The sequence below is a fragment of the Lactuca virosa genome, chromosome 8 (assembly GCF_052849685.1).
Source record: "Lactuca virosa cultivar CGN04683 chromosome 8, Lactuca_virosa_CGN04683_v6, whole genome shotgun sequence".
In the NCBI taxonomy this organism is placed as follows: Eukaryota; Viridiplantae; Streptophyta; class Magnoliopsida; order Asterales; family Asteraceae; genus Lactuca; species Lactuca virosa.
In genome coordinates this window covers 59,744,457-59,761,124 of record NC_136433.1, presented here as the reverse complement: position 1 = coordinate 59,761,124, position 16,668 = coordinate 59,744,457, and the positions used below count along the sequence as shown (strand labels likewise).

Below are 16,668 nucleotides of genomic sequence, written 5' to 3'. Positions count from 1 at the left end.
TGCAGATATGATCTGTCCCCATTGGATAGAACATGAAACGTATTATTGGATAGTTTTGTCCGGGAACGCAAGTAATCATGAAATTTAGGTTGAAAAAAAATTAAAGGCTTCATTTTTAATCTCATCCATATTTGTATTCGAGACCACATTTGTATACGCATATCGACAACTTCAACTTCACGACCTTATATTCGACAATAGAATCTACTTCATCAACCCTCTACTTGGGTTTTTGCAAGTCGGGCAATTCTTTTGGGTGATCAGTCAGCCTCCATTTATTTATTTCATGTTTTAGAAATTTCAATTTCGCTGGTATCCCCTAAAAATATCAGTTGCACCATATCCCCTAAAAATTTTCAAGCCATGGTTACCACCGATTCGAAGTCCTCCCTGAACATCCTAGAATTAAAGAAATAGAACGATACAGGCCCAAAATCAAGCTAAGTAGTAGATAACAATACATGACAGTGATCAGACAAATCTCGTGGTAGTGTAGTGACCGAAGCGGAAGGAAAAGTATTAATGAAACTGGAGTACACTAGAAAGCTGTCTAATTTACTTAACTTGAGATCAACTTGACAAAAATAAGTGAACGTGTGTCCTCCCATACGAAGGTCATGAAGCCCTCTCTCCCAGATGAAATGATTAAAACCCCTAGCACTGCCTCCCGGATGAAATGATTAAAACCCCTAGCACTGGAAGCACGATGAAATGATTAAAACCCTTAGCACTGGAAGCACACAATCTTGAGTTAATTCTCTCATCTGCCCTTCATACTACAGTGAAGTCTCCAAAAATAATCCAAGTATCGGTACGTTATTATTCTTTATTATCATCAACTCTTCCCATAAGCACACACACACACACACACAAAATTAGGTTAAAAAACCAAATGAACATTGATGACAAATTAATCGAAAATAGGAGTAATGAATCAGCAATGGAATAGTCTTGAAATCGATGGGGTTGGAAAAGAGTTTGTTGTTGATATTTACGATCGTCGTTATCAAGCTGACACCCTGATCGCTCATCTATGCGCTTTTAGTTGGAAAGTTTATATACGTATCAGCTGATGAAATACGAAACACAAACAATTTTTTTTTTCCAAAACCCTACATTACCAGGATTTAATCAACTTAATTTACGTGGATGTGGTGACTATATGCTGCTAAAAACATAGCAAAGAAGATGAGAGGCAAGTTGTGATTTATTGATGATTTCAAATAGTATAAATTGGAAGAAGATGAGAGGCAAGTTGTGATTTATTGATGATTTCAAATAGTATAAATTGGGATTTGATAGTGTAAATGATTACCTTCAGAAATTGCTAGAATTTTGCTAATCAACCTATATTGAGCAGCTGAATTATGGATTTTAAGTTCGAACTGATATGTACATACAAATGTTATTTACCTTTTATTAAGAATGAACGGAGGAATTGTCACGCGGAAAAAGAAGTCTTTTATTAGAACAGAGAGATTTGGGTATTAAGTATTTATGATTTCGGACTTTCTAATTTACAACAGATTATGGTTTTTTTTTTTTTTTTTTTTTTTTTTTTTTTTTTAATATTTACTTGTAGACATCAATTTCTAAGTTATATACATATACAAATGTTGGTATAATAAAATGCATAGAATTTCTCAAATCTGTCCGCCCCAGTGGTTAAACCATGACTCGCCATACCGGGTCAACTAAAAACTGGTTTTAAAACAGTGCTTACAATAAACCCAAACCCATCCTACACGTTGACTAAATCTTCCATCACCCTAATATTATTAAGAAAATCAAAAAGTTAATTGAGGAAAGATTGCCATTTAATTATGGCAGGTTAAAAAAATTTCATCTTCGGATACTCTCAGATGGACTCTTAGAAAAAGTGAGTAATATATAGATCTCTATATTAGCTACAATCCAGAATGAGTTTCAAGATTTGAACTTAAAAAATTGGTAAAGAGAAATTAAATATGCTCCTACTTTTTGTTCTTCTCAATCCTTCTACCCATTTAAATGATAACATGTGTCATATTAGTATATTAAAATATCATTAAATGAACATTAAATGTTACACATGCTGTGTATGAGGATTGATATGAACAAAAAGTAGGAATATATTTAATTTCCCATTCGTAAATGAACTTAAAGTCTGTTGGGTTAATCGGTTTGTTTAATGGGTTTACGGGTGAACGTGTTGTGGGTCACATGTCACGGGTTAGATTTAGATCAATAGAAAAACTTGGTTATTGGTTGACCAAGTTTGGAAGAAATAACGTGGCTTATAGTTGCCATTTAGATAGGAGCACATGGTCTAGCCAGTTTTTAGCTTAATTGTTATTTCTTGTTATTTAAATAGTGTAGTTGCACTCGTTATTAGTGTGCAGTGAATAAGAAACAGGAAGATAATTCCTCTACCTCAAAACTCTCTTCACTTTTGTATCTATATTAGGCCTTGTGGTATACATACCACGAATGGAATCGTGGTCTAGTTGGCCACGATAACGGATCGTGCACACCACCCCGACGTTCCGTGGTCAGGCGTGGTCGTGCTTCTTCGTGTTCCCGACGATGGATTCAAACGAACAATGTGATTGGTTGTTGGGTTTTTTGGCCGTTTCCTTTTTTTTCAAACTCAATTCACTAAATATAAATAAACCTTCTATTATACCAAAACTTACACCTCATTCTATTATCTAAAACCACAAAACACATACACATGGATTCCACAATACATATGGAATTTTTAAAAAGTTTCGACTCGGATGGCGACGTAGAATTCGTCGAGACATTCTTCAATGTTGTGCAACTCATTCACGACGAAGAAAGTTCGAATGCAGCTCGTACAAGGGCGGTCGTCAATCGTGATCGCCAAGCCGCACACGACTTATTGGTACGTGATTACTTTGCCGATAATTGTCTTTATAATGAAGACTCGTTCGAACGTCGTTTCCGTGTGAATAAGGCTATATTTTTACGTATTAGTAATACTTTAGAATCTCGTTATGATTTTTTCAAACAAAAACCCGACGCTAGAGGAAGAATGGGTTTTAGTAGTATACAAAAATGTGCGGCTGCTCTTAGGTATTTGGGATACGGTATAACATTTGATGCATCTGACGAATACTTGAAAGTATCCGAGAGGACCGCAGTTGAATGTGTAGATTGGTTTTCTGCATGTGTTTATGAGGTTTTTCATGAAGAATATTTGCGCAAACCTACTCAACGTGATATTGAGAGATTATATTCGGCTCATGAAGAGAGGCATGGATTTCCGGATATGCTTGGCAGTCTAGATTGTACGCATGTGGCTTGGGAAAAATGTCCAACTGCATGGCGTGGTCAGTTCACTCGAGGAGATATAGGTGAACCAACTATCATCCTAGAAGTTGTTGCATCTCAAGATTTGTGGATATGGCATGCCTTTTTTGGAGTAGCGGGGTCTAACAACGACCTTAATGTTCTTGGCCAGTCTCCACTTTTCAACGATATTTGGACCGACAAAGCACTTGATATGACGTTCACGGTGAACGGGCACGCGTACAAATACGGTTACTACCTTGGTGATGGGATATACCCGGATTATTCTACATTGATGAAGGCATACTCGGTTCCTCGAAGTGAAAAGGCAAAAAATTTTACAAAAAAACAGGAATCGACGAGAAAGGATATCGAGAGGGCATTTGGAGTCCTTAAGCAGACATGACATGTAGTGAAATATGCTACACGACTCTGGGATAAAGAAAGAATTAAACGAATGGTCCTAGCATGTATTATAATGCATAATATGATTATTGAAGATGAAGGTCGAACGATTTGCACGTATGATCCGAACGACGTTGTCGTTCCAATTGAGGAGTTCGTACCCGGAACGAATGTTTTTTTAGAGCGAGTTGTTGAAATTCATAACAGTGAAACGTGTTTCAATCTTCGAGAAGATGTCGCGGAACATTTGTACCAACGTAGCATGAACGACGATTAGGATTTTTATATGTATGTTTGTTCGTTTTTTTAATTAATGTAATGTTTTTTTTTTCTAGATTAACTAAGTAATGTAGTTTGAAGTTGTTATTTTATTTTTATAATTAATGAAAAAATAGTTTAAAAAAATGAATGCTTTTTAATTATAAAAAATGTAATTTTATTGTATTTTTGAATTAAAAAAAATGTAATTTTATTGTATTTTTGAATTAAAAAAAATAAAAATAATGATGTGGAGTGGTGTGTTAGTGGTAGGTATCCCATGTTAGTGGTAGTGGAATGTGGTGCTGATGTGGCACCCACCACATATGTGGTATGTGGTGGGTATAACGGATGGTCTTACTTCGTGTATCAAGGGACCTGCTCCAACAATGTCAGTTTACTGTGATGAAACTAGAATATATGAAAACTACGATTTGGATTTTGCATATCATATTGGATCTTATTTAAGAATCGTCAAAATCATCAAAAGACAATTTTTTAGAAGAAAAGACCTACCAACTGCAGCATTGTAATATGGATGTATCAAGGGATTAACAATTATTAAATTTCTTAGTTGTAACAGGTGCAAACACCATTCTTACATAATCCTAAGCCAATTACACAAAAAGCAATGCAATCACTATCCTTACTACAACGAATGGGATCCACACGTTCAGTCATGTTTTCACCATTGCTTTTAGACAGAGATTGCGGGGTGGCTACATGTTCTGTCTCAGGGAAAGCGAATGACATCTGCATACCTGCAAAGTGTATCCGGTTAGCATTGAATTTGCAACGTTTCATAAATTAGAGAGGGAGGGAGAAAAAACTGTACAAGAGATGGAAAGAAATAATGCGACAAAGAAAACGATCTTTAGTGAAGTTCGCTCCATGTTTTAACGCAATATAATATCTACGAAAGGAATAAGTTGCAGTGTGTAACACGATCGTATGCATAAGATATATAGGGGGAAATTCGGTAATAGTTAAACGAAAAAAGATATCAAATTAAAATACTAATAAATACTGTTTTAAGGAACATTTATATTACGATAAAATTTCATCAAATTATAAATACTAATAAATTAATACTGTTTTAGGAACATTTATGCTTTGAAACGTATCACAGATTCTTCCATTAAATTTTAGATCTTTTAGTATTGTTGTGCATAAAATGAAATGGAAAAGGAAAGTGCAATGAAAAAAGACAAGAAAAATAAATCAATCGTTGAAAACTTAGTTTCTTTTAGTATACACTACTTGACACACACACACACAGACTAAAAAAAACTGTCATTCTATCCCTTGGGCAATTTCCGATGGAATAACAACAGATTTTTTTTTTTTTTTTAAATATATGTCGTTATTCCTTTGTAATATACCAACATAATTGTATACAAATTAAATGTTTATTTATTCTTTCCTTTCTGTCAATAATCCGTCAAAACATAAATAACACCGCCTTAAAGAAAATCTCTTAGCCAAAAATCGAACTCGAACCAATGTTGTGTAGATGATCACTTTCCTGTTCGACGATGCATTAAGCCTCATCCAAATTTACCTTCCTTTTATTTTTTATATATACTAATTGAATTCTTATTATTACTCTATTTATAACAACTTGTAAAAAAGTCTCAGGTTTCGTCCCAGGTTGGTTTTACTTTTATTTATTTATTTTATTTTATTTTTTAATTTTTTGGTATTGTATATGTTGTGTACAATTCAAAGAAATTTTTTCTTTATTTGGTGTAGTTGCATCCATTCCAAACTACTATTGATAAAACATTAGTATCCAAATAAAACTATTTTCCCATTTCAATCAGGTGTTGATTACATTTAAACCATTAACAAATTACAAATTGAAATATATACATCTATTTCACTTAAAGTTTGAAAGTAATGCACCTCCATATCCTGAATACATACAAACATACATTGGTATATGGCAAAAGAGAAACAAACAACTGATTTTAACGAAAAAATGATTGCAGTAAACAGTTCTAAATGAAAAAAAAAATAGCAGCTAGTGCAGTGATAACCAAAATGACCATTATGCCCTTTTGTCCCTTTTGTTGAATAGTGGGTTCTACCACAGCCTTCTACTTTTTTGTGACCAATATCCAACTGTTGACCAATATACCAATGTTTACCCTTTGATGACACTCTCTTTGCACAACCATTTGGTTTTATGTTCTCAGGAAGTCCCTTCATGAAATTGAACCCATTTGGGTGAAGCTTAGATTTTTTCAAGTACAAAGCCTTAAAAAATCGAAAGTAGAATGATTTAAGAGAAAGAAAGGGAAGTGGAAGTGGGACATTGTAAACACAAATAACTGAAGTAGATTGTTAGAATGAAAATGAAGTACAACTCTATAATAGAGACATAAATGAAAGTGCATTGTAATTAATGGGTAGTTTCGACATTTCATTGAAATAGTTACCATATATGATGAAAATTTCATATAAAGATTAATGTATACAATGGCCATACCTAGGGATGAGCATATGGACCGGGGAACCGGTACCGGAACCGGAACCGGCACCGGAACCGGAACCCGATGGAACCGGTCGGGTCGGGCCGGGACCGGGACGTTATTTTTGTGGATTTTTGGAACCGGGAACCGGTAGGAACCGGAATCGGTAGAACCGGCAAAAACCGGTAGAACTGGCAAAAACCGGAACCGTATGATGCTATTTTTAGAGGACCGGTTCCAACATTTGAAGACACGACAAGAACCGGTAGGAACCGGGAACCGGTAGAACCGCCGGGCCGATTCGGTTCTTGATTTTGGCCAAAGCCGGTTCCCGGGTCGGGTCCGGTTCCGGCCGGTTCGGTCCTTTTGCTCATCCCTAGCCATACCTGTTAATTAAACATCTCAGACGATAACCTGGTAGCAAAACAAAAACGAAAAAGAATGCAAAAAAACTAAAAATTCAAAACGATATAAACTATTAGGTATACTTCATAGAATAACCTAATGCAAGAAGGCGTCCTACCTTCATTTCTTCTTAGACATCAATCTACTTTGAAAAATCTAAACAACTAATTACTGTAGCAATATCATATAAATACAAATCAATTTTTGAATAAATTTTCAAAGTAAAAACTACTAATAAATAATAAGAAAAAAAAAATTAAAAACAAAGTACGTACCCTATAATGGTAAAAAGAGCTAATTACATTGCTATTTTCTGCTATTTGCTTCTTTATAATCAATATTGGATGTAAAAGAGAAAGTAACAACATAAGATAATAAATAATAAGTGTGTATTTTAAGCAAACATGGAAATGAGACATACCTTGGAATGTCCACAGCATACTTTAAAGCAATAGTTGGCTTCAGTGCTCCTTTTCTTTTCAAAAATGCCCTAAGATCACCCTGAAATATTACATAAATTAAAAATGGATTAAAAAATTGATAGGCATGTAGGTTGCATCTAGCATAATCATGCAGCAAAACCAATTCAACATGAACAATATTATTAATTGTTAAGAATAGAAAACAACAAAAGGAAGTTTCAGAAAATCCAATAACTAAAACTTCAAAAAAAGAAACACAAAAGAGTTCTTTAGATGAATTATTATGAAAAGGAACCCTTTTTCTTGATTCATGTTCTTCTGTAAAGTTTTGGAGTACATAGTTTTTCAAATCCATGTTTTCATATTCTAATGGGGCCTCTAGATCGTTACTTGGATCATCCAAATGAGCCATTTCATATGTAGGACAGTCTCAGAATGCTTCTTTGTAAATAGATCACAGCCAGCAAAAGCTCTGAGATATGTTATCGGACCATTATTGACTACCCTCTATTCTATATTAATGATAATTGTTTCTAATAATTGCCATACCCACAATGCATAATTTTGAAGGTCAAGATTAAACCCACAAACTTTCAGTTGTGGAAACGATGGTAAATGAGTAAAGCAAGGAGGCAGTGATATTGTAAGCATATCTAAACAACCCAACCACACCTGTTAAAAAACTCGGAGGAAGAAACAAAGGGTGAATACCGAACCTAGACCTAGAATTCGGCGATTGAAGTCGAAGGTGTCGGTGATTAAAAGGCGGTGGAAGTTACGTGTACTCTTTTCATTCCCTAATTACAGACGCAAGACGTCACTTACCCCGATGCCCCATGAACAACGACACCAACAAAAAAAAACCCAAATGTAATTAGAAAAATCACAACCAATATAGAATCCAAAACCACCTGTTGGTCAAAGGTTGACCTGGTAATTAGGAAAGAATAAAACACATGGGCAGTCATGACGGTTAGAAAATGAACTGTTCCTAGTATTTCTCATTTTGTGTTAATTCTAGTAGTTTAAATAGAATAGCTTAGGAGTTATAATCATCAGTCGAAATTTCATTGTACAGCAACCCAATCATTAGGTTGCTAGTCTTCTTTCAATAAAAGTGAATCATTCGGCTGCCTATTTCCAGTTTTACCCCTGTGAGTTTGTTGTTGTTTACTGTTCCATTGCTTGATCGCCAACATTTGGTATCAGAGCAAACATATCCTAATCACTTGTATGCCCAAGTATCCTCGATTCAACAATATGACAGTCTCATCATCATCCAATCAGCCCAAAGATAATCCCTTTACTCTCCAATGCCCGATGCTGACCTCACTAAACTTCAACACCTGGTCAATTAAGATGGAAGCCATCATGGATGCCCATGGGTTATGGGATGCCATTGAGCCACCAACTGGAGTGGTTGTGGATGAGAAGAAGAGCAAGCAGGCTCGATCTTTCATCTTCCAATCTATACCAGAGTAGATACTTGCACAGGCTGCCAAGAAGAAGACAGCCAAGGAGGTTTGGGACTCTCTAAAGTCACGGTATGTGGGTCCAGAGAGGGTCCAAAAGGCAAGATTGTGGGTACTGAAAAGTGAGTTTGAAGCACTCCAAATGAAGGAAACAGAAACCATAGATGAATATGCAGGAAAGATCTCAGCTATGATCTCTAAATTTGGGAGTGCAGGGGCAATATTGGAAGATGAAGGATTGGTAAGAAAGCTGTTTGATACAGTCCCAGAAAGGTTTATAAACCTTGTGGCATCAACTGAGCAAAGCTGTGACATGGAATCAATGCCATTTGAAGAAGCAATTGGGCATTTGAAGGCTTATGAAGACAGGCTCCGGCTCCGGAAGGCAAGCACACAGGCAGATAATGCCCTGCTACTTGCCAAGGCAGAAGGCTCATCAACCCACCGGAGTCCAAGCAAGCAAAACACACTAGGTGGTCGAGGAAGGGGCGGAAATAACACCGCGGAGGAAGAGGCAGCTCATGAGGGCGAGGCTCGTCTCGTGGCAGAGGTGGGCGTTGGGGTGGCGACTCACGACAGGAAGCTAACAACTCCAACAAGAAGCCTCGTGACAAGAGTAACATAAGGTGCTTTGAGTACAAAGAACTTGGCCACTTTGCATCTGAATGCAAGGCAAAGAAGCAGCAGGACCAGGAGGTGAATCTGGCTGCAGATGAGTAAGGCCCTTCCCTCCTACTAACTGTGTGTGGGGAAGGAAGCTAACAACTCCAACAAGAAGCCTCGTGACAAGAGTAACATAAGGTGCTTTGAGTACAAAGAACTTGGCCACTTTGCATCTGAATGCAAGGCAAAGAAGCAGCAGGACCAGGAGGTGAATCTGGCTGCAGATGAGTAAGGCCCTTCCCTCCTACTAACTGTGTGTGGGGAAGAGACATCAAGCATGGTGCTCCTGAATGAAGAAAAAGTGTACCCAAGTCAGTTAAAAGAAAGTGAAGATGAGAACGTGTGGTATCTAGACAATGGAGCTAGTAATTACATGACTGACTCAAAATCCTTATTTGCAGAACTCAATGAGAATGTAACGAGACAAGTACGGTTTGGAGATGGGTCCAAGGTCCGAATCAAAGGAAAGGGCATGTTGCTGTTTGATTGTAAGAATGGTGATCAATTCATCATTCTAGAGGTTTATTACATACCAGCCCTTCACAGCAACATCATGAGCTTGGGTCAGATGACGGAGGAAGGCTATGACATAGGAATGAAAAGGGAGTTCTTACGTATGTATGATGAAGAAGGTGGCTTGATTATGAAAGTACAGAGATCGAAAAATAGGCTTTATAAGATAAGGCTCATACCTGAGAAACCCATATGTTTGAACATGAGTATAGATGATGGCTCGTGGCTGTGGCAAGTACACATGGGTCACACTAACTTCAGAACACTCGAAGAGATGGCACGTAAGAAGATGGTGTCAGGCATTCACCAGGTGACTCATCCATCACAGGTGTGTGAAGGGTGTATGCTTTCTAAGCAATCAAGACAAGCTTTCCCAAAGGAAGCCACGTGGAGAGCTAAAGAACCATTACAGTTAGTACACGCAGACCTATGCGGACCCATCACTCCAGCAACAAAAGGAGGGAATCAATATTTCCTCTTAATCGTAGATGACTACTCACGATATATGTGGGTATACCTGATCAAAACAAAAGATGAAGCGCTTAACATGTTTCAGAAGTTCAAATTGCTAGTTGAAAAGGAAAGCAGCCACAAAGTCAAAATGATAAGAACTGACCGTGGAGGTGAGTTCAATTCGAACCAGTTCCAGGCCTTTTGCGAGCAGGCAGGAATCAAGCGACAATTGACAACACCACATAACCCACAGCAAAATGGGGTTGTGGAACGTCGCAATAGGACGATTTTAGAGATAACAAGGGCACTACTCAAGGCTATGGGGTACCAGACCAATTTTGGGGTGAGGCGGTGAGACACTCAGTGTACCTACTGAACAGAGCTAGCACAAAGGCGTTCAAAGACATAACCCCATACAAGTCATTGAAAAACTCCAAGCCCTCGATTGCACAGTCTTCGGTTGCGTGGGATTTTTCAAAAAGCTACGAGGTCTGAGCAAATTGACTGATCGAAGCGAGCCAATGGTGTATCTGGGAACCGAGGAAGGAACCAAAGGGTACCGAATGTATATCCCAATAATCGACGGATTGTTGTAGCACGAGACGTAACCTCCGACGAAGCAAGGAGATGGGCCTGGAATATTGAAGCAACGGGGGAGCCACTCTCAACACCTTACTGGACTAATGTTATGGTAAATGTAGCAACCTAACCTCAACCGGCCCAATATTCTGATCAAACAAATGGTATTAACGAAGAGCCTGTGACGCCGTGAAACAACTCTTACGGTGACTATGCACCAGATAACTCACAACCAGAAGGCTCTTCGCGAACACCTGGAGTCGGCTCTCAATCAGCTCCTGCGACTCAGTCCTCAAGAAACCGAGAAGGAGTTCAAACAGTGGTTTCTTTCGATGACACTCTAGCAAGGGGATTTCGGTCTCTCAATGATGTTTATGAGAACACAAGAAGACTGGATGAAGCAGAAATATAAGAATTGTATGAAGAAAACCAGGAGCTGCTGTTGATTGATGATGGGCCTACGACCTATGAAGAAGCAATGGCTGAAAGGGCTTGGAAGCAGGCCATAAAATCGGAATTGGAGTTAAGTGAAAGGAACAAAACCTGGTCCTTAGCCAAATTGCCCCCAAATCGTAAGGCAATAGGGCTAAAATGGGTATACAAGCTAAAAAGGAATGCAGCTGGAGAAGTAATAAAGCATAAGGCAGACTAGTCGCAAAAGGCTATGTTCAAGAAATCGGTGTCGATTTTGTCGAAGCCTTTACACCAGTAGCCAGGTTGGAGACGATAAGATTGATCCTCTCGGTAGCGACAAAGGAAAATTGGCTTATACATCACCCGGATGTCAAGTCAGCGTTCCTACACGGTGATCTCAAAGAGGAAGTCTACGTAACTCAGCCCACTGGATTCACGGTAAAAGGCATGGAAGGTTGGGTGTACCATCTTCACAAGGCTGCGACAGGCACCAAGGGCATGGAACACAAAACTCGACCAATCACTCAAGTCACTTGGATTCACCAGATGTGCTCATGAGCAAGCCGTATAGAAGGTACATAAACCCAACTTGACTCTTATAGTTGGCGTATATGTAGATGACCTTATAGTCACTAGGTCAAGTGAGAAGGGAATCCAAGAGTTCAAGAATAGAATGAAATGTTTGTTTGACATGAGTGATATGGGAGTGATATCTTATTACCTGGGAATTGAAGTATCACATGATAAGGATGGTATAATGCTCACACAGAAGGGGTATGCTGAAAAGAACCTAAAGGTTTCAGGCATGGAAGGATGCAACAGTTCTCAGTACCCAATGGAGCCAAAACTCCATTTAACCTAAGATGAAGATGGTGAACCCGTGAATGCAACAATGTACATGAAGCTTGTTGGGAGCTTAAGGTACCTAGTCCACACAAGACCAGACCTCAACTACAATATTGAAGTGGTGAGCAAGTTTATGCAAAACCCCAAACAAAGTCATTATACTGCTATAAAACATATCCTGAGATATGTGAAGGGAACAACTGGGTATGGACTGATGTACCACAGGGTAGGTAATGGAAGACTCGTGGGTTATAGTGATAGTAGTTACAACAGTGATTGTGAAGATAGAAGAGGAACCACTGGAATAGCTTTCTACTACTTAGGAAACCTCATAACATGGGTATCACAGAAACAGAAAACTGTGGCACTTAGCTCATGTGAAGCCGAGTATATGGCTGCAACTGCAACTGCATGTCAAGGACTGTGGTTAAGGAACCTGTTCAGTGAGCTGATGGAAAAGAAGGCACAGAAGGTGAAGCTGTTAATTGACAACCAATCCACCATAGCACTCATAAGGAATCTGGTGTCTCATGGTAGAAGCAAGCACATAGACACAAAGTTCCACTTTATTCGCATGTGTGTTGAAAGGGAACAGATTCAAGAGGAGCATGTGAGTGGGGATCAACAGAAGGCTGATATTCTAACAAAGGCAATGCCAAGGATAAAGTTTGCTGAGATGAGGGCACTAATTGGCATAGAAGATCTGAAGAAGAAAGGTCAACCTTGAGGGGGAGAAATGTTGGTCAAAGGTTGACCTCGTAATTAGGAAAGAATAAAACACATGGGCAGTCATGACCGTTAGAAAATGAATTGTTCCTAGTATTTCTCATTTTCTGTTAATTCTAGTAGTTTAAATAGAATAGCTTAGGAGTTACAATCATCAGTCGAAATTTCATTGTACAACAACCCAATCATTAGGTTGCTAGTCTTCTTTCAATAAAAGTGAATCATTCGGCTGCCTATTTCTAGTTTTACCCCTGTGAGTTTGTTGTTGTTTATTGTTCCATTGCTTGATCGCCAACACCACCACCCACAAAGAAACGCAACAACAGTAACGTAAGGAAGACAAAGGAAAGAAAATCGACAAATGAAGAGCAAAAAACCTAGAAAATCGTTAGCAGGAGGGCAGAGAAGCACAAAATGCAACAACATACAAAGAAATATATATTGGAAGAAAAGAGGGAAAAGTGTTTTACAAATAAAACCCCCAAAAAATTAAAATTGCAAGTGACAGATGGCAAGATCCTGTACAAGAAAAACTGATGACAAAGCAAGGAAAGAAATCCACACCAAATTAAAGAAAGACGCTGCAATATTCAAAAACTTAAAAAAAAAAAATTTTAAGACAAAGGAGCAAAATTGACAAACTGTAACAAAATTTGGGTCAATTATGTAAGAAACGAAAATATACTGCTCATAAGCCTCACTTAATATATATATATATATATATATATATATATATATATATATATATATATATATGGGACAGGAATGTAATTCTGCTTCATCAATAATAGATCATAAGTCGAGTGCTGAACAGCAATCAAATTGGCTACTAAAAGAGCCTATTAATCGACTATCACAACCAAACTCTAAAGCTGTACCCCACCACTTTTTTCTACAAGCAAGAATTGTAACTACAAATAAAATCATTATAGTTGAAACATGAAAATCCAACCAGTCATAAACCAAATTAGTCCTCAACACCTTCATTCACTTATTATGGAAGATTGGATTTTTTTTTTTGTAAAATTAGGTTAACAAATCATCCTCATCAGGTAATGTTTGTGGCCCATTTGTTTGAAAGGATCATAAAGTTGCTTCTTTTCCAAATTTATGTCTTTTCCCATTGAAGAAATGTTTCAAAAAAATTTATGAACATCGTCCATGATTACATTAATAAAAGACAAGCTATAGTTAACCATAACAGGGTGTGTTTGTTTTTTATGGCAATTTCTCCAAACAGTTGGTGGGTTGTGTTAAGATTGAGAAGAAAAACACATACCCTGAGATATGCAGGGATTTTGGGGAACACAATCTTGAACTTAAAACTTGATATATATATATATATATATATATATATATCTGAATGTATCCTATCAAGAAACAAAAAGAAAGCAAGAAGATAATTATAAGCACTACAAAAATAAAACGAAGTGTTAGTTGCCATGAAAAGTGAAAACCCACACATTTTGAAACTTCAATCAATTTGGCTATTTTACCAAAATAGCATTCTGTGAATATGATTGGATGTCAGATTACTTGAAGAATGTGGTCACCAACACCTTAAAATATTTGCAACATTCCTCTAGAGATTTTGAAACTCTCAAAAAGTCACAAAACTCGAGGTTTTAAAAACTCAACATTTTCTACGGGACCCATGAGTTCTAAAACAAAATTCCATCTGGGTTAAGGGTATCTCAAAATTTCAATCTTTTTCGTAAACTACAAATGACCAATCAAAATATTTTGAAATGTGAGGAAGATACAATCATAATGCTTCAATAAAACTTTTATACGATGAAGGTAGAAAAATGAGAGAGACTGCATTGTTGCACTCTTAAGCCTTAGTTCATGTAACAGCTACAAACAAAACAAAAAAAAAACTGTTTGACTTCCACATCTTTAGAAATTAGAAGGGTGAATAAAAAAATATATAAATTACCTCAATGACACAAGCTCGGCTTTTGCATTATTTTTTTGGTCTCTCAGATGGTCATCCAATATCTTGCATAATCGGACCAACGTATCACTATTAAGCTCATCAATATCAATATCAATTAGAAGAGGAAGCACAAGAACTTGTAAAGAAACATCATTCTATAATCTTGTTTTCATGGGGAAAGTTTGTTGCTAAGATATATAGAGACAAATCAAACCAGGCCTGATTCGTTTTTCTTGTTCCTTAGCCATGTTCTTCTTCACGCATCAATATCAAGATCTAAACCTTATCTGATCTAAACCTTATCTTAAGATTTGAAAAATTGCAACAAAATGGACTTTTATCAAACTAGGGCATTAAATGGAAGCAACAAAATCGAAACATCGACATTAAATCGAAGCTAAACAAAAACATATAAGCAAAACCACAAGAAAAAACAACCAAAACTGAAGAAAGTTTACCCAGGTCGAGAATTTGTTGTCTTCATCCAAAATTTCATGGCTTGCGTGGCCTATATCCTGATAAAAATATACTCCATTAATGGCCTTCATCAAGACCCTATTTGGGGTTTTAAGTTGTGGGCAGGAGGAGAACGATTAAGAGAGAAAGTGTTCGATGTGATTTCAACAGAGGTAAACAGAATTCTAATTTCAAAAAAACAAAAATCCTACTATTTAGGGGATGTGATAAGCAAATAAGGGGCTATGGTTTTAATGGGAAACAAAAATCAAACCGTATAAAAATAAAGAAGAGGTTTGGTATTCTGATTTTTAATACACAATTATGGTGGAGGTGATGAGAATAGAATTTAGCTAGGAGAAGTAGGGATTTCAATATTGAGCTTCACGATGATTTCAGGATCATAAAATATGATTCATCAAGAATTGCGCTGAGATGGGAGATTGAGAGATAATGGAGCGAATGAGTGGGAAAGTGAGCACATGAGTACACGTTTAATTTTTAGAATGTATGTGCAAAATCATTGTAAATTATAAGAAATTAACACATAGACAAAATTATAGTCTTTTATTAGAAGTAGGGATTCTATTTTCGTTTTTTTTTTCTATTACAACATTCTACTTTGAAAAATCTACTAGTTATAGGAATGTCATCCAGATACAAAGAAACTCATTGCTATAATTCAATAATTTGGTAGATTTTTACAAGTATAATGTCCTAATAAGACAAAATTGATAGTACAATGCTATATTAAGATAGATTTTTAAAAGTATAATGTTCTAATAAGCTTCTTTCTGTTGGTGATTTGTTATCATCAATATTATTTAAGTGTAATAGGATTACTTTGTTGACCAAAAGTGATATTGATAAATATTAAACAAGTAAGGAAGGTGTGGAGTACACACTTGCTTAAGTTTGATAAAGTTTTCAAAGTACACTGTCATTTAGGGGCGAAGCCCCTGAACGAACGGGGGTCCGGGGGCAGCGCCCCTGGCTGGGGTCGAAACTGTCAATTTTTATGTCAATTTTTATAGTTTTATGACAGTTTAAAACTGTCATATGACAATTTTCAGACAAAGATCACAAAGTCGGTTTTGGTCTCATTTTCTGGTACATATATACGAAACTATCATCAAAACATTCTAAATTTTTGTCTCTTTAAGTCTTATCCGATTATAGAATATTCGGAGTACCACCTAAATGCTTTAATCTGAAAGTGTTTTACACAATTCTCAGAATTCCAAGCCTTACTATACCCCAATTTCTAACAAAGATTAAAGCATTTCTGTAATCATGGAAAGTGGTGATTATGTGAAGGAAATAACAAGTAAGTTTGAAAAACTGAACAA

At 36.9% G+C, this 16,668-nt stretch overlaps 1 protein-coding gene and 2 long non-coding RNA genes across 3 annotated transcripts; 1 reads left to right on the top strand and 2 right to left on the bottom strand.

Moving 5' to 3' along the window:
• The first annotated feature begins 2,731 nt into the window (after positions 1–2,731).
• On the top strand, positions 2,732–3,700 carry LOC145130404 (uncharacterized). The gene has a single exon (XM_079065208.1). The coding sequence runs from the start codon at positions 2,732–2,734 to the stop codon at positions 3,698–3,700; it is 969 nt and encodes a 322-aa protein (XP_078921334.1).
• Positions 3,701–4,498: 798 nt separating this feature from the next.
• On the bottom strand, positions 4,499–4,880 carry LOC145129525 (uncharacterized). The gene is made up of 2 exons (XR_013717530.1): positions 4,793–4,880; positions 4,499–4,718 (listed from the first exon to the last, which is right to left on the bottom strand). It is a non-coding gene; the product is annotated as an uncharacterized LOC145129525 (long non-coding RNA).
• A 986-nt stretch (positions 4,881–5,866) lies between these two features.
• Positions 5,867–15,476, bottom strand: LOC145128403 (uncharacterized). Its single transcript, XR_013716863.1, has 3 exons — positions 15,322–15,476; positions 7,258–7,337; positions 5,867–6,162 (listed from the first exon to the last, which is right to left on the bottom strand). It is a non-coding gene; the product is annotated as an uncharacterized LOC145128403 (long non-coding RNA).
• Between the last annotated feature and the right edge of the window lie 1,192 nt (positions 15,477–16,668).